Source organism: Amblyomma maculatum, chromosome 10, assembly GCF_055883805.1.
Source record: "Amblyomma maculatum isolate TAMU_Amacu chromosome 10, ASM5588380v1, whole genome shotgun sequence".
Classification (NCBI taxonomy): Eukaryota; Metazoa; Arthropoda; class Arachnida; order Ixodida; family Ixodidae; genus Amblyomma; species Amblyomma maculatum.
Genome location: NC_139353.1, coordinates 58,430,683 through 58,457,855, shown reverse-complemented (window position 1 = coordinate 58,457,855; position 27,173 = coordinate 58,430,683). Strand labels below are relative to the sequence as shown.

General features: G+C 45.4%; 1 protein-coding gene across 1 annotated transcript in view; it reads right to left on the bottom strand.

The window, feature by feature from the left end:
• Positions 1-27,173, bottom strand: part of LOC146176588 (endoribonuclease Dicer-L-like) — a 72,669-nt gene that overhangs the window by 33,329 nt on the left and 12,167 nt on the right. Inside the window, exons 5-14 of the mRNA XM_084582842.1 lie at positions 24,003-24,213; positions 17,444-17,790; positions 14,431-14,527; positions 13,663-13,905; positions 9,567-9,721; positions 6,046-6,187; positions 4,814-4,889; positions 3,640-3,782; positions 2,485-2,664; positions 357-570 (exon numbers count right to left, since the gene is read on the bottom strand). Of these exons, the coding sequence (XP_084438968.1) occupies positions 357-570; positions 2,485-2,664; positions 3,640-3,782; positions 4,814-4,889; positions 6,046-6,187; positions 9,567-9,721; positions 13,663-13,905; positions 14,431-14,527; positions 17,444-17,790; positions 24,003-24,213 (1,808 nt within the window). The remainder of the gene's footprint in view (positions 1-356; positions 571-2,484; positions 2,665-3,639; positions 3,783-4,813; positions 4,890-6,045; positions 6,188-9,566; positions 9,722-13,662; positions 13,906-14,430; positions 14,528-17,443; positions 17,791-24,002; positions 24,214-27,173) is intronic.

Sequence of the window (27,173 nt, the reverse complement as noted above, 5' to 3'; positions counted from 1 at the left end):
TTCTTGGTGCAATATAATCAATCACTGCAAAGTACAGTTCTGCATACAGCAGTCCTGTGCTTTACTGAATGAAAAAAGAAAAGTTTGGTTGGTTTGTGGGGTTTAACGTTCCAAAGCGACTCTGGCTATGAGAGACGCCGCAGTGGAGGACTCCGGAAATTTTAACTACCTGAAGTTCTTTAACGTGCACTGACATCGCAAAGAACACGGGCGCCTTGCTTTTCGCCTCCATCGAAACGCGGTCGCCGAGGCCGGGATTCGATCCCGCATCCTAGAAAGCAGTAGTCGAGCGTCCTAACCACTGCGCCACCCCCGTTCCTCAACAAAAACTTTGGCAAGCTCTCTTTGTCGATCACCTTTCAACACTGGAGCGATGACTGGGCCACTGGGGGCAGCTTTCAAGTCGAAGGAAAGCAGAGGCCTCTCCCTCATCCGCAACACGTCATCCCAGAGGAAGCAGTGAAAGCGCCGCAGCTTGTTGCATTCCACTGCAGAGAGGTTGACAGTGGTCGGCTTCGACACGGACACCAGCTCGTCACCGGACCGCGTGAAGATCGGGAAGCGTGGCAGCTGCATTGACAGAAAAGAGTTACAATCCTCAAGAAAGCACATAACATGTCATTCTTCAGGTCAGGAAACTGGAGAAATAGTGAGCTAGTGCCAATCACCGAAAAAAAAAAAAAAAAAAAAAAAAAAAAAAAAAAAAAAAAAAAAAAAAAAACCCTCTTACACCAACATCCTGTCCTCTGTGAAAGAGAGATTGTTTTCTGAAAGTGTGGAAGTGACACACAAGGAATGGTACAGCTTCTCTTTTCCTGGTGCTGGGATCTTTTCCAGTAGTTTTCGTAGCAAAAGCTACACTGCGCTAGGTTTTCAAGCCGTTGGCATTGCACCATGGCACCGTGCCACGTGACCGTTGCCTAGCAACTGTCACGTGGTATAGACCAATAGCTGGACCAGGAGTTGGAGGAAAGAAGAAGAAGGAAAACAAGAAAAGAAGAAGAGAAAGAAGAAGGAAAAGAAGAAAAAGAGGAAGAAAAAGAAGAAGTAAAAGAAGAAGACAGGTAACTCAATACTAGTTGGTAGAGGCGAACAACAACAGGGAGTTGCTAGGACGGAAGGTTTGTTCGACCGTTCACATTAAGTTCAGTTGTCCGCAGAAAAATTTGCTGCAACACTCACAGCTTATCACTAAGTTCACGCCATGCTTACACCCCCACAATTTTTGCCACCTCGGTTGCTGCAGTGCTTTCCCAGGTTTAAAAAAAATAAAGAAAGACCTTATTATAGCTGATTTTGCATGAAACAAGCTACGTAAGCATGAAGACGATGGCTCACGGCTTTTAGGATTTAATATCTGAGAGAGTGGCTGAGCCTAGGTCACATTTCACACTGTGGCATGAACATGTGCACACATCTTCACTGGTTCATCCATTTTTCTTTCTATTCGTGCGTGCTGCGGCTACATTAAAAATGTGCTATAGTGTTCAGATCAGCAACCACATTTAACAAACCATACAAGTGCTCTTTTCTTTCTTGGCAGCGGGAGTTGACATTACAACAGCCCTAACGGCAACGTGTAAAATACCTGAAAAAAAAACTCCGCAACTACACTGGAAAGTATTTCTACATTGTAAGCCAGTTCCATTGGTCATCAATCCTGACTATGCAGCTGCCTAATGAAGTAATCTGGTCGCATTTCAATCCAGACAATATGTAGCAATACCTATTTGCTTGTGAAGTGCCACAGCACGTTAAAGAACCATAGTCACTTGAGTTATTGCGACTTTCGTTTTTCTCTTTTCTTTCTTTTTCTGCAATGCAAAATTTTCTTTTTTACAATATATAATTTTATATGTTTAAGCCCACTGCATATTAGGCAGTGTGGGCAACTATGTTTTATTTATTTATTTTGATTTTTAATTAGCCCCAGATGAAAGTGCAAGGTTAGCTCTGAAGCCGCTTCTGAACAGTTCATAATGCGCGCATAATTTAAGAGGGAGATCAAATGGACTGATGTGAAAGAAATGAGATACCATGTTTTCTTTCACCTGTTAATCTATTCCAAGCCTAACTTCACTGTCCTTCACTAATTTATTCAAATTCTGTTTGCAATAGTTGCAATAGCTTCTCAGATTCATTTTTGTTCAGCGATTCTTAGTCTTTTACGTTTTCACCGAGTCATTCTTTTGTTTTCTCTCCCCCTCTTCAGTGAGGAGGAGGGAGAGGCCAGGTGGGAGAAAAATGGAGACTTTCCCCTTTTCACCCACCACAGTTGGCAGGTTGAAGCTTTACACACATGGCGATGCAGGACAGTTTTTGCTTCCATGGCGCTCGTGATGACGTCCCACTAAAAGGGCACATAATGAAAATCTAGAAATCAGCGACTTCAACACTGTGAGATATAAAGACGTCCCACTTTGCTCTCCCATCATTCAGCGCTACTCGGACAAGGTTTGATGTTGACAAGGACATCATCCTTACGGAAGGCATGTCGTCGTGAAGGAGGAGGCCAAACCACAAGGGGCATTCCTGTGGGTTAAAGAGTGTCTCCTGCCGCCAATTTTGGAGTTCAGATGCCAGGGACACCAGCTCCGTCACCAGCACGTGCAGGCGGTATTGCCCAGGAATCAGGACCCGTGCCTCAGAAAACAGCTGACACACCTGAAGTGGGCGAAAAAATATGCAATGTGGCAGAATATGCGAACAGGACGAAACCTCGTTAATCTGCTCAGCTTATGAGAGGCGTGACTCGAAATAAGAGGACGAAATACAGTGAAATCTCATTAATGCAAGTGAACCCTCGATCTCTTTTGAGTTCGACTCACAGCATCAAAGAGAACACCTGCTACCAACAGTGCTGTCTCGACATCTTGGCTTTTTCTTCCTCATTCTGGAAAGGAAGAAGTGTTAAAATTTCATGGATATCGGCAGTCTGAAGACACCAGCATGTAATAAGTGGTTACTTATTACCATGAGAGCGTAGTCAAACTGCTACAAAGCCTTCACCGAAAATTTCGTCCTCAGTTGGACTATAACGAAATTGTAAAATGTCCACAATTTTTTGGTACATCCAGGTTTTTCTCATATGCAGTTTTCGCATGAAGACTGAAAATGACAATGCAGAACGAAAACCAGAATAAGAACTGAATGTATGGAAAACCACCGTGAAAGGGTTTACAGTAAATCAAAGTTACTCAAAGGTATCAAAAGCGGTGAAACGTTTCACAATAGCGATGAGAGCAAGTCACAATCTGTGAGAAATGCACTTCATCAAAATCTTATTCACCTTGTTACCCCCTTTCAAGCTCTGGTTCTGCGGTTACTACCTGTCCCAAGTATGCATATTTGCCTAGCACATGTAAATTGCTGTTCCTTCTCGAGGCTGTTGAACATTACCTTAGCCTTCTGATAATTGATTTTTAGGCCTACCTTTCTGCTTTTTCTGTCTAGGTCATCAATCATTCTTTGAATAAAAACTTTACACTCGATCAAAAATTTGTCATTCCCAGAACCACCGCTTGCCTACAGCAAATGTTCTACCAACCAGGCTAACTGATGCAGCCAGCTCGGACGGGATGAGGCCAAGTAGATCCAGTCAAAGTGCAACCACTGTAAGAGCGTGCCCGAGGTACCTACCTGCTTCTGATAGGTTCTCCTCCGTTTCTTGGTGCCGGGCTTAGGCATGCCCGGGGGCACGTCGTCCTCAGTAGGCACATCATCATACTCGTTTATCTCGCTCAGCACCCGTTTCACGGGCAGCAAGTTGCTGTCAAACTCGTCTGGCAAAGAAGAGACAGAAGGTGCAACACACAGTCATCCATCATTGTAGAAAACAAATTTCTTGACCAGTAAGTTTTCTCCAGGTGCAGCCGCAAGCAACCTTTCTATTTCTGCAGCCTGCTTCTCCGACAGAAGACGCATCCTCAAAATGCACTGAACTCGATGTGCTGTCATTTGCAAAGGTACCATTAAGAAACAAAACCATCCCGCATCACGAGCAGTTTGCGTTGATGCGTGGTCCGCACCTCGCCGACGTCTCGAGTGTCTGCCGGGCTCATGTCGCAAAGGGCTTTCAGCGGCACGTGGCTCACAAACTGATAATGTCTCTACTGCAGAAGCTATAAGCGGCATACGCAGCGGGCGCGCACGGACCGCACATCGCTGGCTCCGCGAGCAGTTAGCGGCACGGCGCAGACCGCATGTTGCCATCTCGTGTCATGCTGTACGCGCCTAGAGAAGTACGCAGAGGCACACGGACCGCGTATAACCAGTATCGCGATCGTTTTCCACATCCCGAAAAGTTTGCAGTAGCGCGCGGCCGTGAGTGGTCGGCAGCGCGCATGCCGGGCGTGTACAGGCCGCACATCGTAGACTTCACGACCGCTAGACGCACTGTACACACGCAAGCAGTCTGCGGCGCCACGCGGCTGGCGCGTCGCTATCTCTTGTTGTGCTGTACACACTGCAAAAAGTCTGCGGAGGCAAGTGGTGAGCTGTGACTGCACGACCGTAATAAACCTTCTTGGAAATAGACAGGTCAACGCGACTGCCTTTCCCATGCTTCTGCATACTTATTTTTTTTTTTCGTTTTGATGATACGAATGTTCGGATGAGAGGAATTTTTCGCAACCCCGTGAGATTCACATCACCGAGGTTCTACTATAGTTTTATGTTCGAATCATGGGAATGCCAGTTTTGAATGAACTGCATGCACAGATGCAAGTTCACTGCATTAGTGGTCATGCAGTATGAGCTTTTATCAGTAAGCCACCAGATGGTGCTGACAAAAGTGCAAGATGACTATACATACTTATTAGGTGCAACCGCCTGCATGTCTCCAGGGCAGCTGCCATCTTGGCATACCTCTTCGTTTCCATTGGCCGCCCCTGGGAGTGTATTACAGATGTGCTACTTCAGAAACAGCAGAGATAATACACAATATAACGTGATGGTTCTGTCACATTACAACTTTGAAGAGAGACAAGCAGTATAAAATAGAGGAGATACACTAAACACTAGTAGCAGGCAGCAAACATTGGGTTTCTTGCCCTTACTTGCATCATGATACAACCAACACTGGGCCACCACATTCAGCAAGCTCGTACGCTAACATGGTAGAATCTCGGTTATATGAACACAGTTGGTACAAATTTCGGAATGATATAAATCGCCAACTGATTTTTGTAGCAAAAGAGTTTTCAAGTCATCGGAGTGGCATCATTGAAGACGAAGAAAAGAAAAAGAAGTAAAAGAAGAGAAGAACAAGAAAAAAAGGAAAGAAGAAAAAGAGAAAAAACAAAAGAAGTAAAGAGAAGAAGGAAAATGAAGAAGAGGAAGAAGAAGAGGAAGAAGAAGCAGAAGACAGATAACTCGGTAGTTGGTAGAGGCGAACGATAACTGCAAGTTGCTAGGACAGAAGGTTCGTTCGAACGTTGTGACAGCAGCACATTAAATCTGACACACTCATAGCATTCGCTCTATCACTACGTTCAAGCCATGCTTAAACACCCACAATTTTTTTGGACTTGGTGAAACTAGGGAAATGGTCCGAATAATCAGTCTGAAAAATATATGAACTTGAAGAAAAAAAAAATCATTTATCAGCAAAAAATCAGCTTTACAAACCAAGAAATTCGCCGCTCCCCATGTCTTATTTATATGTTGATAATGGCTGAAGTGCTACTGAAAAATTACACATAAAAGGTTATAAAAGCTTTAAAAAATAAAATGAAAATTGAATGGGTGTTCTCATAATGTGAAACAAGCTTCAATATCAGCTGTTAAAGGAGTCATGACCAAGTGTAAAGTCATCCTCGTGTGAGGTAATAACTGCATCACATGACTCACCAGTAATTATTGGGTTACATGTCTCATCACTGGTCATAAGGCCAATAATGGCAACGGGCAAAGTGAGCTCACTAAGTAGAGATGCCATTAAATGCAGGCAAACAACCATGAGATTTTAAGGAGGGGGAGTAGCAGCAACACCCAATGCAAAAAAAGAAAAAAGAAAGAACAGAGCAGTCATCAATACCACCATACCCTAATGGCTTCTTTGAGTGGGCTGGCCATGGGCAGGTAGATGGTGCACACAAACATCTCCTTGTCCTCAATATGCACAGGGGTAATGTCGTAGGTTGGCTTGAGGCGTGTGAACATGTCGGCTGGAAGAATCATGCAGTACCTGGCAAGGGCAGTAGAACAAAGGGACACTGCTACATCCTAGCGAGATCAAAACGCAGTTTTTTTTATTCTGATGGGTGGGAGGGGAGGGGGGGGGGGAGGGGAAGTGGTGAAGAGACCTTCAGGCAGTGCCCAATGAGTCCTCATCTAAACATCCTAATTCTCGCTACGCCTCCGCAGCCAGCACAAACTATCGATGTGGTGTTTTTAATACGAAACCATTACTAGCCCCATTAGACACAGTTCTGTCCACGAGCATTGTTGCTGCCCGTTTCTTTGCCTCGCATAATCATTGCACCACCAATATTACCACCGCGAGAGACATCTGCTAGTAGTAGCAAGCGCCATCTTTGGAACCTAGCTGGCCTAGTTGTGTGCATGCGCTACCAGGTGGCGATAGTGTGCTCGGGTAGATCATCATCATCATCCCAAAATATGCTCCTAGTTGTCGTCATCATTTTGAGAAGTGTCCCCATGTCACTCCGTGTCTTGTTGTCATTGTTCCTTCATTCCGACCGTATTACTTGTTTTGTTCCACCGTCTACCGGGGTCTTAGTATTGCATTGCGATGGGGCAGTACGCAAGCTATACAGCTGCTTTCAAGCTGAAAGCTTTTGAGTACGCGCTACAGCATGGCAACAGCGCTGTCAGCAGGCACTTCGACATCAACAAGTTCTGCGCAGTATGTTATTGAAGACAGCAATTGCAGTGTCGTCATGAACTCAGATCAAGTCTCTGATCAAGAGTAGAGCTGTACGATTTGCTGTGAACATCATACCACAAAACATGAAGAGTGATGATGAGGCTGCGTGCGGCAAATAAAGTGCTTTAGCAATTTGTGCCATTGGCGACCTTGCACTTTTATAACAACGGTAAGTTCTGCTTGAAAGTAATATTCTGGTTATACAACAGCTGGCCTAAGGATCCCGATTCAAACCTATTTAAATTTGCTTCTAGTATTCCAAAATATTTGCTAGAAAACTTTTCCTTGCATAATTATCGCATCCCCTAACTTCGCATCAATTTTCCACGAAAAGAAGTGCAAGCATTATGCGAGTAAATACAGTAGTATAGCGCAGCTCAGTAACATATAGCGCATGGCTGAGAGCGATAATAGATGGCGTGACATTTGGCCAAAGCCGCAGCAAAGGCCCTTCAGCACCAAGCGTACTGACAGGCTGTCCTTTAGGTGAGATCGAAGGTTGAGATCCCTGAAACAGACCTCCTTGAATCTGAACTGCATGAAAAAGTGGTTACTGCTCCCTTTGTCCACACTACAGCAGGTACAACGCTTGTCAAATGTCTGCCATTTCTGAAATATACCTCAATCACCGCAATTACTCGATTCTAAGTGCCCCCTTTTCTTCTTGATCACGATGCCATAAGAGAGGGGGAGGGTGGTTGCTTAGATTCAAGAACTCTAAAATAACCTCCCCCTGCCCCGTTTTTGTGACAGTATCTTGAAGAGATGGGCACGAGAGATAACATTTTATTCAGCAAACAAAACTTACAAACAACTTCGGAAATGCGATTCAAGTTCTCTTCAACTTCAAGCTATGGCAGCCCTCTTCACACTCATGCTGACTTCCGTTGAAGCTATGAAAGAGCTGACACCAAGCAAACCAATGCGGGGTAGTGATGCCTGTGACACACTGAGTGAACAAGCACGCAGGCAGCCTTGTATGTGCACTCTTCCTCGCAAAGAACGGAGGTACTTACATTCACATTCAAACGTTTTCCTCATAATTCTTTTTTCGCAAAAATGGGGGGAGGTGCTTCGAACCGTGAAAATATGGTAGCTTCAGTTCTACTTTCCTTAACTTCAGGATATCCGCAGGAGCACTCAGATGTGCAATTAGGCCAATTGCGCTACTTTGGATATTGCCTGGCATTACTGTTATTTTCAGGGGTGGGCAAATACTGAAATTTTTTAATATGAATTGAACATGAATATAGGAATAAAATGCCTTCGAATGTTGAATAAAATATCTTGTCAAATTTCCGACCAGTGAAAAAAATAAATGAAAAAAGACAACAACATACTGTTTGACTTCTGTCAGAATGCATGTGGTGTTTAAAAACCAATCAAACTAGAATTACGCAGAAATGCGTACCCTATTCCAAAAGCGGTACAAATGAAATTACCTTTTCTGACTGTGACGCGACCACTCAGGACCATTGACTACAGAATAAACCCATAAGCTCAGCATTGTTAATTATAGTGCCTAACTTCCGCAGCCTGTTTCTTATGCAGGGTTCTGTATACCAGTTTACTGCACAGGATGTAAATGCACAAAACCAGGCAGAGCTGTCATATCACTGCTGAATAAAGTAAACTCTCTCATTAAGGCGGCCCTCAAGAGACCATAAAAAAAAATGTTTGAAATAAACTAAATGGACCTGAAAAACAAGCCGAAAGCCATTTGCATTACAGTAATTTTATCTACTGAATATCTGCACAATGGATGTCTGCATTTGTGATGGAACCAAAGTGAGAACAATGTTTCTATCCCAGTTTTGTCAAGTGCTTGGTGGCTTTCTGTATGATAGCAGCGAGCGAACACAGCTGACATACACGTCATGTTTAAGTGCCAACGGCGTATCTATGTGGCAAACAGAACGGCCGCCACTGCTTTTGCTTTTGGAACGCGGTACTACAAATAAATTGTGCTGAAAAGCAGCGAAAAGAAATAAGACAAAGAAAAAAATATGCGGGGCGAGCAGTGTGCATCCATCACAGCCACGCAGTTGCTTGTGAGCTCTCGCGCATCGGTAGTGGAAACAGCGGAGAGCGCCAGTGACACGAGACACAATCGGTTCCCTGGGGCAACAGTGGCGTACGAACGGGAACATGCGTGAAGATGCAGGCGCCTCCTGCTGTCGGCAATGTGAATGCACATACTCTTTACCCCATGTTCTTGACTCCTCTGCAGCCCTGCTTTCCCAACACGCTTTAGAGAATTTGTTCTCTAAGGGGTGTTCACTTTCCCCGCTCTCTCGTAGACGCTTTACGCAAGCCGTAGCGGAGGCTGCTATCACAATCACGTCACGCGAATGCGAAATGTTTCACCGCTTCTATAACTTTGAGTAACTACGTTTTACCGTACACTTTCAAGGTGGTTTCCCTTAGATTGAATTCTTAGCCCGGTTTTCATTCTGCACTGCTCTTTTGAGTCTTGACACAAAAACTGAAAACGCAGATGTTATGAAAACTCATGGATATTTTACAATTTCGTAATAACTAGGCTTAACTGTATCGGCTTTTGGAACTGAACAACAAATGTACACAGTTAATTTTCAAAATTTCGAATATTTGCCCACCCCTGGGGGTATTTTTATATAGAGATGGCATTCCTCAGATGGCATACAGGGTTGCCTACCTGTTGACGAGGCCGATGGCAGAGCCCAGCGTGATGCGAGGTGCCCCGTCCTTCTGCACAGGCATGTATGGGGGCAGCAGCTGGTCTATGGCAAAGCTGAGCACCACCTCTGAATTCAGTGGTGCCGCCCTTTCGTGGCACCTGGTCATCAATATCTGTAAAAGACAGAAAACAAAAACAAAAACAAAACAAAGACAAGTGAAAAAAAATAATACGAAAAAGGCATTCACATGATGTGACAGATGTGTCGGTGACAGTTGTGGAAGGGTGCATGACATATAAGGTGTGTGTGATGCTGACATATATGGTGAACTATTAATGAAAATGTTCGTAACTTGTCAAGTCATGTGAATGCCCCCATTACGTCACGTGATTGATGATGACCCACTCATCCTGTGACTGAGAGAATCATGTGACCCATTGCGGATATACACAGCTGCCAAGTTTTACAACTCACATGTACAAGTATCATACCTTGAATCGCAATTTCAGACAAGGTTGTTTCACACAACAAGGAGCGGAACAAGAAGTTGCACCAGTTTACCAAACAAGGCTGAGCCCACAAAATATGAAGACATCATATTCTGTGCTACAATTTGTGAAGCAAGATGGTGGTTGCGTTGTAAACCATCAAACTTGCGACGTCTCCTGCCCATTGCACCTCCGCTGTTTGAGTCTCCTGTGAAACGCACAAAAAATTTAAGCATACTGTTGCGCAGTGACACCGATACTTGTGACTTTAGTGTAGGACAGCTAAATCACGACTACAAGCAATACTGTTCCACAGATAAACTTACACCCTAGTCCCAAAAGATGAAAGAAGAAAACATGGTAACAGTGAGCAGAAAGTCACTGGAATCAAAATAACAGTGTTAAAGGCAACAAAGAACATTCCAAATAAAGAGTGTGGGTGATGGCAAACATTCTCCCCGTGTGAATGCGATCCTTCATAAACGACCTCACTGCTTCCCTCATACAGGCACGATAACATGTTTTCAACAATAACAAACAGAAAATCATAAGAGAGTGCAGTAGCATCAACAGATGATGGGAGCCAGATCTGCAAAGCAGAAGGCTGTGGCAAAACTTCATTATCTGAAGTACTGTTTGCAATAAATTTCTGAACCTCAAAATGAGGCCCATTATAAGGCTCGTAGTTCACAGTTTGGCTTGTTAAATATCAAACACACAGGTTGTTCCCTTGAAAATCCAGTGCCACTGCATAAGAAGACAGCAATGACATGTCGAATGCAGTGTTGCGGCCGTACAATACGTCAAATGGCACACCACTTTTAAGTGCACTCCTGACTGCCCTTAAAAAGACTGAATTGCCTAAATGAGGTAAGGCAAATCGGTTGCAAGACAGGTACTCCCTCACAAGTCAATTCATCGCAAGAATTTTTCAGCTAGCTTCATTAACGCTGGAGATATCAGCAATTAAAAATGGCACTCCTCCTCTCTTCCCTCAACTTAACACTTCGAGACACCAGAAAAAAACGAAGGAAACAGCTCGCGAACTCCGCCTCGCCCATGAAACGCCATCTGGTGATGCTCGGTTCACAGACTTCCGGTTGTCGCGCCAGTATTCCCCGAGCGTCGTTCACGAATGCGTTCATCGATCTCAGCCTTTCTTTCCCGTCTGCGCTTGCATAGCTTTCAACCTTGTCTCCTGTCTTCCTCAGCTGCCCGTTTCTGCAGTTTCTTGACCTCTTGGAATTGCGTGCGACAGCAGCCTGAATGACTAAGGTCATTCACGAACGCATGCCTGCAGGCGGGCAGGCTGCTGTCCACACCCGCGGCCACCGCGGTGAAGTACTTCCCTCCATATCCCTGTACCACTGAACGCCAATTAGCATGCACTCCTGCCGAGTACGGCTTTGTACAAGACTCCTTGCTTCTCTCGCACTGCCGGTCAGTCAACTGTGTCTGTAGCTTTGGTACCATCTTTTGCGGTTTGACCAATGGCGGATGGTCTCCTCGCGGAGTTGACACGATAGCAATGAGTCTGCATTGATGCTGGCAGATGAGTGTGCGAGTTGCACTCGTGCAAACGTGCTGTCGTCGTTTTTAGCCAGAACGAGCGCTTTCATGACGGTCGGCGAGAGGCATCTCGTGGAATGTACAGATATCATCGGCGTAAGATGGGCTGACCATTTCAAGAGACTGCTACAAAGTTTGGATGTCGGATTACAGGTGAGCACGAATTACTCATCTGCGAATTTAATGATAGAGATCAAAAAGAGATCAAGTGTTTTTTTTTTTTTTTTAAGTGCTTTCGCACATCGTTTAGTAAGTGCCAGTGAGTACCGTATTTACTCGCATAATGCTTGCACCCCCAACATTGGGCGTAAAAAATCTTTTTTTTTTTCCTCGCATAATCATCGCACCACCAATATTACCACCGTGAGAGTCGTCTGCTAGTAGTAACAAGTACCATCTTTGGAGCGCTACTGAACCTAACTGGTCTCGTTGTGTGCACGCGCTACCAGACGGCGATAGTGTGCTCGGGTATATCATCATTATCAGTTATGCTTGCATTTTTTTTTTTTACCGCCATGATGTCATAGTCTCAATTTGGTGAGGTGTCTCCGCATCTCGTTGTCACTGTTCCTTCGTTCCTTCCGTGTTGCTTGCTTTGTTCCACCGTCTACAGTGTTCTTGGTGCCGCATCGCGGTGAGGTGGTTCGCAAGTTATACAGCTGCTTTTAAGCTGAAATCTTTCGAGTATGGGCTACAGCATAGCAACCGCGCTACTAGCAGGCTCTTCGACGTCATCAGGTTCTGCATAGTACGCTACTGGAGACAACGAATGCTGTGCCGATACGGACTCGGATCAAGTCTCTGATCAAGAGTAGAACTGTATGGTCTGCTGTAAGCATTATACCACGGAACACGGGGAGTGATGATGAGGCTGCATGCAGTAAATAAAGTGCTTTAACAATTTGTGCTTTTGGCGACCCTGTACTTTTATAACAAGGGTAAGTTCTGCATGAAAGTAATCTTATGTTATATTTACAATAGCTGACCTAAGAATCCCGATTCACACCTATTTAAATGTGTTTTTAGCCCTCCAAAACATTTACTCAAAATTTTCCCCGCATAATTATTGCACCCCCCAACTTAGCATGAATTTCCAGTAAAAAAACGTGCGAGCAATATGCGAGTAAATACGGTGAAGTGCATGCGTGTTTTGTCTCGTACGCATCGTCCGAGCCAGGATCGACGATGCGAAACATCAGCAAAGCAGCTCGGCATATGCAGTTAGGCAGTGCAGGTTGTCACCAATTTCCGCAGCTACATGCAAGAATTGCGCACAGGAACACGCGAGCGGCTATGCTAGAGAGGCAGCGAAGCGACAGATTAGAAAACACCGCCGGCCGTGGCTTTGATGCAAAACAAACAAGGCGTAGCGACGGTCAGGGAGAAGCGCACAGCCGAGTGCCGCCGGCCACAGGGCTCGCGGACGGCATCTCTGCGGTAACCTGGCGGCATCCGGTGCTGCATATAACCGGTGTGAATTTGTGTACTTTCACGAAGCAGCTGAGGGCAGACATTTTTTGATGCACGTTCCATTTAATTATCGACACGCCGCACAAATAATCGATGCAGAAAAGACGAGACGCGATTACAGTATGCTGTTGCTGCACCGTCGGTCGGTAGAAGAAGGCTGACGCCGTCTATTTTATGTGCTGCTCCTGAAATATGATCTGAAGCAGAAGTGTACAATCGGTACGATGTTGAATCGGACCAGCTGGCGCGCTTTTCGCACTCAGGCGCCGACGCGAACTTTCGGTCAGACGCCACCATCTTCTCGGGTAACATCGCGAACAGAAGCATCAAGCTCAGGGATTCCCGCATGCAGAGCATGCAGCACTCGAGCAGACAACTTTCGCAATACGATCTTTAGCATGTGACAGTATGCATGTGACAATAGCATGTGACAATGTAAGCTCCTTGGAGTCTGATGTATGCAGGTTAAGATGTAATGACACAGCATACTGGTCCCTCATACTCGAAAAAGCAGCCCCTTTATTTTTAAGGCCTGCAGAGCACGACTCACAGCCTTTGCAAACATTGCAAGTAATGCTCTACTCACCGCCTCGATGGCAAGGTAGTTGCGGAGGTTGGCGCCGTTGACAGGAAAGTCGTCTCTGGAAGTTATCATGGTGTACAGCGACTGCCGGGCCCTGGCGCGGCCCTTGGACTGTATGTACGAGCGGAAGTCGTCGGGAAAGTCAAAGCGTACCACTAAGCTGCACTTGGGTACGTCCATGCCCTCCTCCACCACTGAGGTTGCCACCAGCAAATTGCACTCCTGGCGGTGAAACTGCTCCAACACCTGAAAGAGCAGACGAGGCATGCCTTGTGCTTGCGAGTCGTCTGCATACACATTCATGACTATAAGCTGGCTAACTAAACGATACCTGTCACCAAGACTAGAGCTGGGTCCATATTCCGAGTTTGCATCATTATTGAAAGTGCTGCTCAGAACCTGGAAGTGGTGGTGACATCCAGTTCCGGTGTGTCCCCCCAATCAGATAACATGAGGTCGGGGACATATCGACACTTTCAATAACGAAGCAAACTTGGAATACAAATCCTGTATTCTGAAGGTGTCAGAGCCGACATGCTTGCCCCTGTCTACGCCAAATTTTTAGAATCGTACATGAGAGTGTTACAAAGCTTCCGGTACAAATACTTGCAATTTACATTAAAGCATCTGAAAGCTGAGACCGGAGGCTCAGCTTCTGCACTGCTGGTTCAATCTAAGATGACGGCAGCGCTTATCAGAGAAAGATATTGTACCATGCTTAATCAGTGCAGCGAGTACAGAAATGACTAAGATGCCTTCATACGGACGCACCACGCACTGCCTCCTGAAAGACATCCCAGCTTCTTTGGAGCCAAGCTGCAGGTTGGCCCCATGGCCAACGATGAACTCTGGCACGATGTAGGCATACCTGTGAACAGAGTCAATGTTGCATTCTCCCAAGCTTGGCCTGCTTACATGTTTGGGCATGATAAATGCCCTTTAAGATCAGAACGGTTAAGTTTTGAGCGTACCTACCAGGAAATCATATTATACGGGAATGTATTACATGGAAAAAAATAGTAGCTCTATGACATATTTTATTGTTTGTGATATTAATTGCATGAAATAAAAAATCACATTAACTAAAAACGTAACAAGGTTTGACTGCAGCCAGCAGTAGCAATACAGCAACATATTATTGGAGAAATGTGATATGCACTGCACAAGAGGTAGAATACATATCTAGATTCTTATTACACTTACGCAAAGAGGTTCTGAAAGCTAAGTGCTCAAACCCCCTTTGATGTTGCTGCAAGGGTTTCATACTTCAAGTTCAGGAGAAGCCAGCTCTTGCTGTTGAGTCTCCAAGTTCCAAGCTGATGTTTGACCGATTCATCTCTAAGCTGAAGTGAGAGACCATGAAGTTGTCTTCAGACTCCTCTGCTGTCATCTAAAAATTCCACGGCAGAAGTAGTAGAATCATACTAATGATGCCTAATGAGTAGCGTGTCCTGGCATGGCCTTCACGCCCTGTTTGTTGACACGAATAAATATTTCTTCTGCGCCACATCCCAAAAAGAAAAAAAAAGTGAACATGGACCACATAGAAAACAAACCATCACTTATACTATCTGCCTAGATAAGGTGACGTATCCCCAACACATGAAAATCAGCCATCGGCAGTGCGTCAAAACCCACTGGTCATATATGAACAGTGGTCTATGAGGCGTGTTAATCTGATCCAAGACTAAGTGTGATTTGGTTCATGAACATCTATCTATGCATGAAAACCATATTTCGGTGCTACTTCTCTTCATACATACCTGCAGGAACTACCAAAACATAAAGCTGTCAGCCATACGCTGGCTTACAAACAGAGCGAAACAACATTAACCAGGGCCTCAACGGACTGCAGGATTGCAAAGAAGTTTAAATTATCTGAAGAATGAACCAAGGAGTGGCAACAAAAAGACTTTCGAAAACCGATTCACACCCCAGCAAAAGTTTAACCGACGAAAAAGCAGACACTAGCCGTCTCTACTTCTGAGTGAGAACTGTGTGACGGTGACGATCTTTCACAGTTCTACATCCCTGTACTGCAATCCTCTTGTTGGGAACATCAAGGCAGAACTGCTCCACGGTAGTGGACGCAAGCGTCGTCACGAGCAGCTGCGTCCACATAAGGAGGCTTTACCACACCGGACACGAGCAGTCCGTGATAAACACGTTTTCAGCGTGAGAAGAGCATGTAAGCACTGGAAGGAGAGGCACGTTCAAAAGAACCCACAGGACATCTAGTATGTGTAGCGGCTTGAAAGCAACTAAATTTTCAGAACCATGCCATGCCCTGCCCCCCCCCCCATTTACGTTGGCACATTGCCAAGTTCAAATAACAAACGATCAAAAACACTGATGTGCCAATCAACATCTGATGGCATACAGCAGTGCTTCGATCGCAGATACAGGGTCAATAGCTGCCACTGCCATGAGCTGGCAGCAAAGCTCAGAATTAACCAGCTGGAGGGGCCGAATTTACATCTCACACAGCACCGCAAAACCGACGCGTCAGACCAACTTCAGCCGCCGCCCTTTTACACAGCGAGAGCATTGAAGCAAACAAAAAACATTTAAATTAACCAAAACAGTGGTAAAAATTAGGTGGCTCTAAAATGCAATGAAAATATGGCTGGCCCAGCATAACTTGGAAATTTATCTGTATTAACCCCAAATTTTGAATTATCAGAGTTCGAGTTAACGGGTTTATAGCCACTTTACAAAAGTGCCCGCCGGGCGTTGAAGCTACATTCATGAGTTCGCAAAAAAAGAAACTACGTACTCTGTAAGGTATCCAAAGACCTATCGAACTGCATTACCTTGTGCTTATGCAGAATCTCTCCATATTCCAAAAATGAAGTGCCTTTTTGCATTCCCATCATAAGTGCGAATAAAACGCAGCATAGAACAATTGACCAGAAAAAAAATGCAGGCGCGCATATTATGCAAGGTGAAGTATGCAAATTATTATCATCGCAGCATTTCAAGGAAAATCAAAGTTGGATAAACCTTATTAAAGTTTCCAGGCAGACTGTTTGAAATTTCAACGCTAGTAAATGACATTCGACGACCCGTATGTTGTCCATATCACAGGGTTTCTACAAGCCACCAAGAGAGAAGCCATTTGGCACAGTCATGGCGGGCCTTTTACAAAGTGTTTCATACATTCTAAAAATGCGAGGAAATTTCACTCCGTACTTGGCCAAGGTAGTGTAAAACGGCAAGCGTGGACTGTGTGGCAGAATCGTAGTTGCGCTTAAATGTTCGGGGCTGCACTTTTTTGCTGCCTTACTTACAGTGTTTGGCGTAAGGCCCAAATGCAAATTAGCAAGCCATTTCTTGCAAGTTTTTTTTTAGAAAACTCACACACGTTAAGAGCGAATCGCTATTTTCTGCCAAGCTCCAACCAAGACAAATTGTCAACTTCCTGGGACACCCTGGACGCGCCTATGATGGCCAAAAGAACATGGCGCCTCTTTTCCTTCGAGATAACACTGAGAACTGAAGGTCCGTGCTCTAAACAAATTATGCTCACAACCACAATCCTGTTCAGTACGACACTTACCAACTGTGGTAAAGCTTTCTGACGAGCTAGCTGGTACATGATCATTAAGAGGTGCTATGCGTTAAACAAAACGATGACAGGAAAAGGAAAGACAGGACAGAAGCGTATTCTGTCCTATTCTGTCCGTATTCCTGTGATTGTTTATTTAGTTCACAGCAATGCTTTAAAAATTACTGTAAACTGTGGCAACAATGACTGTAGTAACACAGCTCTATGCCATCATACCTAGGAACCTTGGCCGCCAGCTCGCGAAGCCAGTCTCGGAGAACACGAGCGACAATGCGCTCCTTGACAAAGATGATGCCGCAAAGCGACTCAGGGGCCTCGGGCACAATGCTGTCACCACTGCCACCTGCTTCAGCCCGTCGAGGTCGGAATTCCCATAGGATCTCCAGGAGACGCCTCAGCTTGGGCGTAGACAGCACCAGCAATGGGTGCTCAACAAGGTCAGCACTGACAACTTCTTCGATGCATTTTCTACAACTCTTCCGCATTGTGTCAAACCACTCGAGGCAGCCCTCCACCTCGCCGAGGGCTGTTCCGTCATCGAGACCTTCGAGCATTCGACGAGCCTGAAAAGAGACAGTGGGATCTGCTTCATTACAAAAAAACTTTGAAACAGAAGATAATTCCATCACTTTAACCATCAGTGGGACCTAAATCCGTGACATCTGTATGTTGCATACTGTGCTCTATTTCTATGGCACTCTTTAAAAAATTATTACAGCATTACTTCCCAGCAAAGAAGAAAGAAAAAAATTGTAGAGGTTCAAATATCCTTGAACCAAGTTTCACGACCATTAGCCATCAGCTGCAGTCGCTGCTGCCGCTTCGATCTTGGCTTGCTTCCACGCTTGGTAAGCTTTTTGGCAGCGGGCTAGCCTGGCTTCTAATTGATCAATGGCCGAGAATGCGTGCGTGTATTGCGTATTGACCTAGGTTAAATGAAGGGGCGAAACTTTCTCAAGACGACGAAGTTTAATGCATGGAGCAAGATTGCTTTGCAGTTGAAGACGAGGTTTACTGCACAGCATGAGACTGTGTTGCAATTTCATACAAGGTGTGGTAGGCTGTGGCGATAGCAAGACGCTCCCGTGCCTGGATACGACGAGTGCCTGTGTCTTCTCTTTCCTCGGTCCCTTGTATCGTTCACGCTATTTTACAATATAATGATTAGGATGGCTACTGCACTCCCTGCACTGACACGGATTATACACCCACAGCATCACCAGAGAAAAAGGAACGAAAGAACGGAAATGCTGCAGAGGATATATCAAAGAAGATGGGACATGGTTTATGTCGATATCGCCAAGTGCGAGAACAGGCATGTTATGGTTGCGGTCGTAACAGACGATCAACAAAATCTAGCAACAAGCGGCTCGTCAGGACAAGCGCAGCTGACACGGCTGATGAGGCGGCCATTGTCCTTTCAATAGAAGAGACACTGAAATACATACACAACTCAAAAATAGTGATAGAAAATTTTCTCAACGGAAGGGCCTCCCAACAAGCAAAAAGGATGCTGAAAACGTGTCGAGGTGAGGCCCCAGCCCACTCCTAGCTCCAGGAAAATAAGGTAGCCCATGAGCTCGCCCACAATCGCCCCTCCCAGGTAAGCTCAGGCCCTCATTAAAGGGACACTAAAGAGAAAACTGAAGTGGGCTTGCATCGATAGAATGCTAATTCCTGATTACAAAAAATCCACTCTTACTGAAAACAGAGCTGTTATAAGGCAGTAAAGAGAAAGAACAGAAATACAGGTATCGCCGCCACAGCCGAAACGCGCAACTACAAACCACGTGACGCGCTAGGGATCACGGAGGCTGACAAATGCGAATTACGTTGCCCGTTTGAATGCGGTCATAGGTTTTGTCTCGAATATAATAACACGCTTTTATCATACGTAAACGACGGCGAAAAGACAACGTAAACGTTGCAAGGCAGATACAAAAATATACTTGGAGGCGCCACAGGCGCCCACCTCAGTTTTAGTTATGTTTCGGTTCAGGCATTTCGTGCGCAGTCGGATAGTTTGTTTGGACCTGCAGCGCCTGAATTACGAGCTTGGAGCAGCAGATGCGCCTTGATGGTTCCCATTTGAGCATTCGGAGGCACGAGCGAGCGAAATCCGCTGCCACTGACACGCTCCTTCGTTCACACTTCTGCGCCAGCATATCGCCGCCGTCGCCGCTTCGACTGCGACCTGACCGCTCGACTGCAGCTACGTACACCACGAAAAGCATACATATGCTAAGTACCGAAGGAAAAACGCATTATCATTCAATTGTTCACTAAATCATGGCACATCTGACCAACATACTGCGTCAACAAGACCTTCAACGTGCTATTTGCAGGCGTCGTAAACAAAAGGGGCATACTTGCCGCTCATACCAAGGAGAGCGTCAATATACTGCGCTCGTCGCCCGGCGAAAAAAAGGGCCTCGGGTAAAAAGTAAAAACTAAAAATAACGAAGCACCAGAAATACATTACAAAAGGTAAAAAAAAAAATCAATTTGTAGAAAAAAAAGAAAAAACTGCCAGTGGCAGTAAGATTCGAACTGGCTACTGCTTGTTCCGTAACGTTCGGCGCTAACCGCTCGGCTATGCCGCGCCACAGGAACCTTGGAAATATTTTTGGTTTTTATGTCATGGCCCCATTTACAACAAAGTGTTTCTGCTTGACCATCGGCGCATGCTGCCTGCTCTCACGTCTTGCAACTAATGTTCTGGATGCCTATGCGCACTATATTGTGCACTGGATCCATTTTTACATGTGGAATTTCACAGCGCTGGCAAATGTAGTGGCGCCGGCACTTCAGTCATGCACTGCTACCGTGGATGTAATTTTCGCTGAACACAGAGCTGTAGCACAAACCTTGAAGGAAAAAAGTGCGACGAAGCTTCAAAACTGACAAACGCAGCAGCGAGGACACTATTTTGCTGGTAACTAAATCTTATTTGTATGTAAACATGTCGGGAAGCGTTGCGATGACCGAGGGCTCGGTTTGTTCATACACAGTGCAAGAAGGAGCGCAAAAGCTTGAGAAACATGTAAAGTATTGTACATTACAAGCGCTCTGTTTTTTTTTTTTCTTCCTTTATGGGCCCATCGCTCGGTAAATTACTCTCTTCATCGTTTTATTTATTTCGGCTGTGGCCGTCATTGAGAGTACGCTGTTGCCATGTTGACCCTTGAGGGATGCGACGCCGCGGGCCACGCCGGCTCGCTAGCTATCACGGAGTCTCCGCTTACGTCATAGTGTGCGTCACTCAACTCCGACTACGTAGTCTGAGGGCACAGTTTGAATTCGACCGGCGGGAACAAGAAAAAACCTCACCTTCTTATCGCAATATCTCAGCAATTATTCGATGTTTTGCTGCCGGATATGCGGCGACAGTGTCACCAAATGTAGTTTATTAGATTTGCATACCATCTTTGGATGTCTTTAGTATCCCTTTAAACTATGAGCAGGGACATGCTAGTAAGCTATAAAGAAATTACTGAGCACTGCTGACTAAACGGTAAAATACCTACTCACAAATAACACACTGAAAGCGTCTGGAAGCGTTTACAAAACAAGAACTTTTTGCCATCCGGCTACCATTAGCCTGTGCGGAACAAATCTCAGGTAGATGCAAACTCCTTATACGCATGGTATGGACTTGTCCAGAAATCCAAGACAGATCAAGTGACAAAAACAGAAGAATATTTGGAGACTACTGCTGAGCTCAAACCCCCCTGAGATTCAGCTAGGTTTAATCCGTCTGGCCGAACGCGCCACCTGGTTCCGAGGACTTTAAGCAGCTGCAGTGTAGGCTGAGAAGGCTGGTTTCAAGATTTACGCTTCTCTCATAAGCAATTTCTTGTCTTTCGTGGCCAAGGATAAGAACCAGATTCCAATAAACGCGAGTTGTGAAGGATGAGACCGGCCACCGGGAAGAAAAAAAAAACATAAACCACTGCAACACACCTTTGTCCCTTATCTGCATACCTAGTCTCCTATCGCAGTGATCACAAACAATAAGATTGCGGACGCCGGCTTGCACTTGCTGCAATCAGTTTTCTAACCAACACGCGTGCAAACCCTCTGCCGCGACAGCTCTCAGTCGCCACCAAAACACTGGCTCTTTGCATTAAGTAAGCCATTCATTGCCAAAAGCAGCTAATCGCTGAGCAGGCCAGGCACACTATTTGCTTGATTGTCTGCAAAGCTGTATTCAGATGGTGCTTCACGAATATTTTTGTTGGACGCTACTTTTACGTATCGTCAATGGATGGCAACAACTCACAGTGCTGCCGAAACTTGTGTTTTTTTTTTTTCGTGTGCGTGTAAAAACGAGCAGCACGGTGGGCTGTTTCGTGTGCACTGCATGCGTCAACAGCAGGTTAAGAAGGTTCAAATACTTACTTTGAACAGTTGAAAAGCGTGCTGCGAATCATATAGTCAATGTTAGTACATGCACGCTATTCGAAATTTCTAACAATCTCATAGAACAAAAATGGCTAAGACTTCTTAACAATAAGCACCATATTTTCGCGAATCAATGCACCCCCTTTTCTGCAAGAAAGTGCGTGTATCCAAAATCGCCTGCCAGGTGCGCTTGCTCACTTTTTGTCTTCAAGCTGTCAGAGTACTGAGGTGGCAAGGCATACGAGACATGACCTGTCTTCATGTGTTGCTGTGTTCAGACAAAAGACGACATATGGTCGAAGACCGGCTGAAAGCAACCCCGATAACTCAGCGTGTTATCACATGGGTCTGGTATCGGTGGCGCTTGGCAAGTTTCATGGGGCATTGCGGACGTACGTCGCTAGGTTTGGTGTAAGTTGTTTGAGAGCTGTAACGAAAGCTGGAACGAATTTGCAGAGAACAGGCTACAGCTTTTGAAGTAGAGCTGCAGTCGTGTTTGCAGAAGTTTCCTAACTTTGTTTGCCAAATATATGATTATTTCTTGCAACCATCTTGTCGAGGTATAGCTGGGAAATAAAGGGGGGGAAGGAAAGGACTTCATTTTAGTAAGTTACAATCTTAGTCCCCCCCACCCCACTTCGGTCGTCTCAAATGCGAGAAAAAGGGGCTGCTAAGAATTGAGTAGATATGGTACGTTTTGGATACCCCACAACCATCAACAAAGCCAGAAAAGGCAATTTTTGCTAGAGAGAAAAATTACAGCTGATTTAACCAAGTTGGCCAAACGCAAAGAATGTGTAAAATCACCTCACATTTCACTTCCCTTTCTGTTCGAGGCCAGGGTTTCAAACTCAGGTTTCAGGCTAAGATTGGCAAAATCACTATCTGGAGGCCTTAGTGGTAAGCGAATTACAAAATTTGGGAACATTTAATGCACCTTAATTAAAAAAGTAATGCAGTAGTAGAGATTTCGAGTTCATTGCACATGGATGGAAGCTGATGAAGACAATGACATGCAATGCACAGCATGAGAAAGTCAGGACTTCAGCAACAACAATGAAGTTTCGTACTCGCTTCCCCAAGGAGGCTTGCCACATACCTCCCAGCTTTAAGATTTACCCCACGCAACAGCGCTCCTGCATCTACGTTGCAAAGACAGAATACAGTGTACAGAATAAAAACACACCAATAATATGATGTATCAGGTCTCCCAGCCAACTTCTGCCAAGGGTTAAAAAATTTATATTTTAGATAAGCCAGGGAAACGGTTGCCAACCATCATGCGCACCACCGGCAGCTTTTTGTTTCTAAAGGTTATTTTTCTAATTTATTCGATATTGACTTTAGGCAATAAATGTGATTTGAAAAGTTGAACAGCACCTTCAGAGACTCCCACCCAATTTATATTTGTATTTGTTTGCCCGCCTGCTTTGGTCTCAGTTGACACTGGCAGTATCGAAAATAAATAAATATGCTATAAAGAAAGTCGCAGGTGTGTCTTTTTTCCAAGCTCCAAAGAAGTACAAAAACAATCTCGAGCACGTTCGCATGCCATGACTTTGCTCGTCTTAACTGCCGATTGAGTGAACCAAAATAACTTGTGGCCATAACTCGACCACCCAGTTCCAGCGTTAGGCTGATAAGTTGGCGATGGCTGCAGCCTGCTCAGCCAGCTCACCACACTCGCCGCAGCGTGCGCGTCACATGCGCCGACTAACTCAAGACGAAGAAACCACCATGAACATATCAGCTTGCTGCTGCAAACCATGCAGCCTCGGCCGCAGCTGATTTCAAAATGTGCTTTGTCACATGACTGCTTTTGTACATGACTGGTTTTGTATTTAACGGGCTTCCTTTAAAGCTCGAAAAAAGATACATGTGCGACTTTCATTATCGCAAATAAATGAAATTGGGGTTTCTGAAGGCACTCTCCAACTTTGCAAATCAAATTCATTTTCTCAAGTTGGTATTAACTAAGTTAGAAAATTAACCTACTTAAGTAATTATTTCAAAAACAAAAAGTTGCCTGTGGTACCCCAGACGGCTAGCAGCTGTATGCACCTGGTTTCCCTGTCCTATCTGAAATTTTTGTAGCCCTTAGCACCAGTTAGATGGAACACCAGGCATATACTGCTTTCAATCAGTATTGTTACATTGCTTTCATTGCAATAAACAGACTTTACATTCACCGATTTTGTTTCTGCCTTCTTCGACGAGTTCAGGCTGCTGACCACCGTCACAACCCCAGGAACCCAAGAAGAGAGGGAGAGACTTCAACGAGTTCAGGCTGCTGACCACCGTCACAACCCCAGGAACCCAAGAAAAGAGGGAGAGAAGAGAGGGAGAGCTCCCAACTAGCGAGAAGACTCACTTCCTCCATGATGACCTCGATGGCCAAGTGTGCGCACCAGACACCCAGGTCATAGAGCACCTTGACAATGCTGCGCTGCCTCCGTTCCAGCTCCTGACCCTGCGATGTCGTCTTCGTGACACTGCTGATCAAGGGCACCTCAATGCTCGCAGCTGACTGACCGGTTGAGGCACGGTACTCGACCAGCACCTCTCTTGGCTTGGTACCGTACCTTCAGGAAGCCATGAGAAAAAGAAACGTTGTGGAGTCCAATGACCCCACGTCCCCACTGCAATGATCAAGAGTGGCCTACGCACTCTTTTGGTGAAAAACAAGAAAAAGAAATAAAGGGAAAAAAGGTGGAGGCACTTTACATCTTAAATGATCTCCAATCCCTGCACTCCCCCCTCTCCCCCTCCCGCATCCTTTTTCTATTCATTTGGTAGCCACAAACTAGGGAATAGAAATATAACAACAAAATAAACAGGCACTGGCAACCATTGCAGTTTCGTGCTGTTCACAAAGTGACTACTACGTGGTGTAAAACTATTTCACACTGGAAGCTGACAGCAATAGTACAAATAAGTGAGCTGGACAGGCTTGGATCAATGCTAAAAAAAAAAAAAAGGAGAAAAAAAATTACAAGGGTTCAACGCTGCTGAACCAAATGTTGAGCGAAAGCATTAGCTGCGGGTGACTGAGTGTTCTTCTCTTTTTCTTCTTCCTCAGCCCACATATCAAGCCCCGCTCTTAAACAACCCGTATGAACGTGCCTTAGTCGCCTATAGGGGTAGCGTGAATGCCAGGGTCCTAGCAGGCTGATTCTGACATAACCGTCCTATGTGAAACGAGAGACCCAAGTTGGCAGCTGCTGCCAGCCCACACCCTAGTGTCACGTGGGTAAGACGTGGCTACCAGCCGCAGTACGCTGAACGCTCGAAACCTGGAATAGTATTGCTTTCGTAATAAAAAAGAAAAGAAAAAGAAAATGGCATGCTGGATCATCACCATGGAGAAAGAAAAAAACTAGGAGGGAGCGCGCGCAACCTCCGCAAGCCAACCTCCTCTGACGCCGCTCCCTTTTCTCTCTTGAGTGCAATGATTCTTGGGAATTTAGCCAACATAGTTTCCAGACTCAAAAGCAGCAGGGTACATGGTATTGTTTAGTGACTTTGGATGTCCCCGCAGAAAGCCTATCGGAGTGGTCTGCCGAAAGTTGTGCGTCTCGTCATAACACATAAGTTACTTTGTTTACAATTATTGCATTGTACTCCGTGTTTATAGGCACACTAGTGGGAACTACAGGTGGCCTTTTCATATTTGGTATCGTCAGGGAGACTATGAATTCGACATTGCATGCCTGGGGAACTGGCTTCAGCGTAACAATGTGTGTATTTGAGGTCTGCATTTCCTAAATGAATCTAACGATTTTCGTCTCGAACAATACATACACATGCCCTGACAAACAAACGTTTCGTTTCTCGAGGAGTGCGCATAACAGCTAGGATACTCACCGTTGGAGCGACAGCCCCGAGGTATATCCGTGTAGTTCTTGCATCCCGGCCGGCACGCAGCATTTCATATGGCAGTACTTTCTGGGCTAGCTTGCGGGACTCAGCGCACAAAGACAGAGCACAAGAACACAACGGACGACAGGACGAATCGATGATCAGCGCTTCGTCCCCTCGTTCTTCTTGTTCTCGCGTGCTTCGTCTTTGTGCACCGAGCCCCGCAAGCATTTCATGTGGCGCAGCTGAGGGGACCCAGCCGTACTTCGCGAAATACACGGGTGCACTGCGCGACGGCGGTAGCCCCCACGGGATCAGCCCATCTAAAAGTCCAAAGTTCCATCCACCGCCTGCTCGCAGCGCGCCCCTCAGGTTGCTAGCGCAGGCGTCGCGTAGCGAAGGCCACGCGAAGGCATTCCTTCAGAGCGAAGCGTGCGAAACCGCAACCGAAACCAGCTACCGGCTACCGCTTGCCGTATCACGTGACGGCTAATTTCCCATGATTCTTTCCACGATATTTTTTATGACTAGGCTTCACTTTTCCGCCGCCGCGCTCCCTCCTAGTTTTTTTCTTCCTCCATGATCATCACCACCATTCCTTCCTGAATTTGTTTCCACCCCTCATCTGCTTTTGCGACTTCTGTTATGCAAATATAATTTTTTCCATAGGACTAAACAAAACAAACAAAAAGAAAAGCTGTTACAGAAGCTCGGAACAAAAAGCGAAGGCAACAACAACCGTACTTCAGATTCACCAGGCCTCCTATTCAGCCCACATGCCGGTCTGAACCATTTCAGTAAGATATAGAAAAAGAGAATGAAGAAGAAAAAGAAGAAGAAAGATCAGAAAGAGAAGCTACGTTGGCTTTGCTTACGCAACCTATCGGGTTTAACTAAAGCTAAACCCTTAACAGATGTTGGCACCGGAGGCATGTGGCATTGTGCAGATACTACTTAGAAGTGCAAAACTTACAACATAAGCAGACACTCGTTAAAATTCATAAAAGCTTGTTTTATCCCTAGTTCCCTAGAAAAGGCAAATTTCCTAATTCGTTTTGGGTCCATCTCTTAAAATCCCAAGTTTCTGGGTAAGTGCAATGACTGAGACGAGTGTCCCAGGAAACAAAAGGAATCATGGCGAGATCATTTGCTAGATGATTCCAGTTTTGTTTGTTTGTTTTGTTTTGTGGGGTTTAACGTCCCAAAGCAACTAAGGCAATGAGGACTCCGTAGTGCAGGATTCCGGAAATTTCGACCACCTGGGGTTCCAGTTTTGATTTTTCTTGCCCTGCTTGCCCGTATCGGTGAGCAGCCACAACACATGCTTGTAACGTTCTAATTTTTACTTGTGCTGCAACATCAATTGTCGCATGTATACAGCAGACGTGCACGCCATCAGTGCAGAAAAAGACAACCCTGAAAGGTAAGCGTGTACTTGCAATGTGCAAGCAACGCGTATGAGCAACCCTGTGTTTCACGTGTTCCGGCACAACGTGCGGCATGCATACAGAAAGCCTAGTCCCATATGCATTTTGGTTGTAGTTTAGCCAGCAATTAGTACGAGAATGCACCACAAAACTAAGTCACGTTGGCCTTGCCATGATGCAACACAGTCAGTCGCATAAGCAAACAATGTCAACACTGATTGCAACGACGCAAATGAACATGGGAATCATGACTTTGG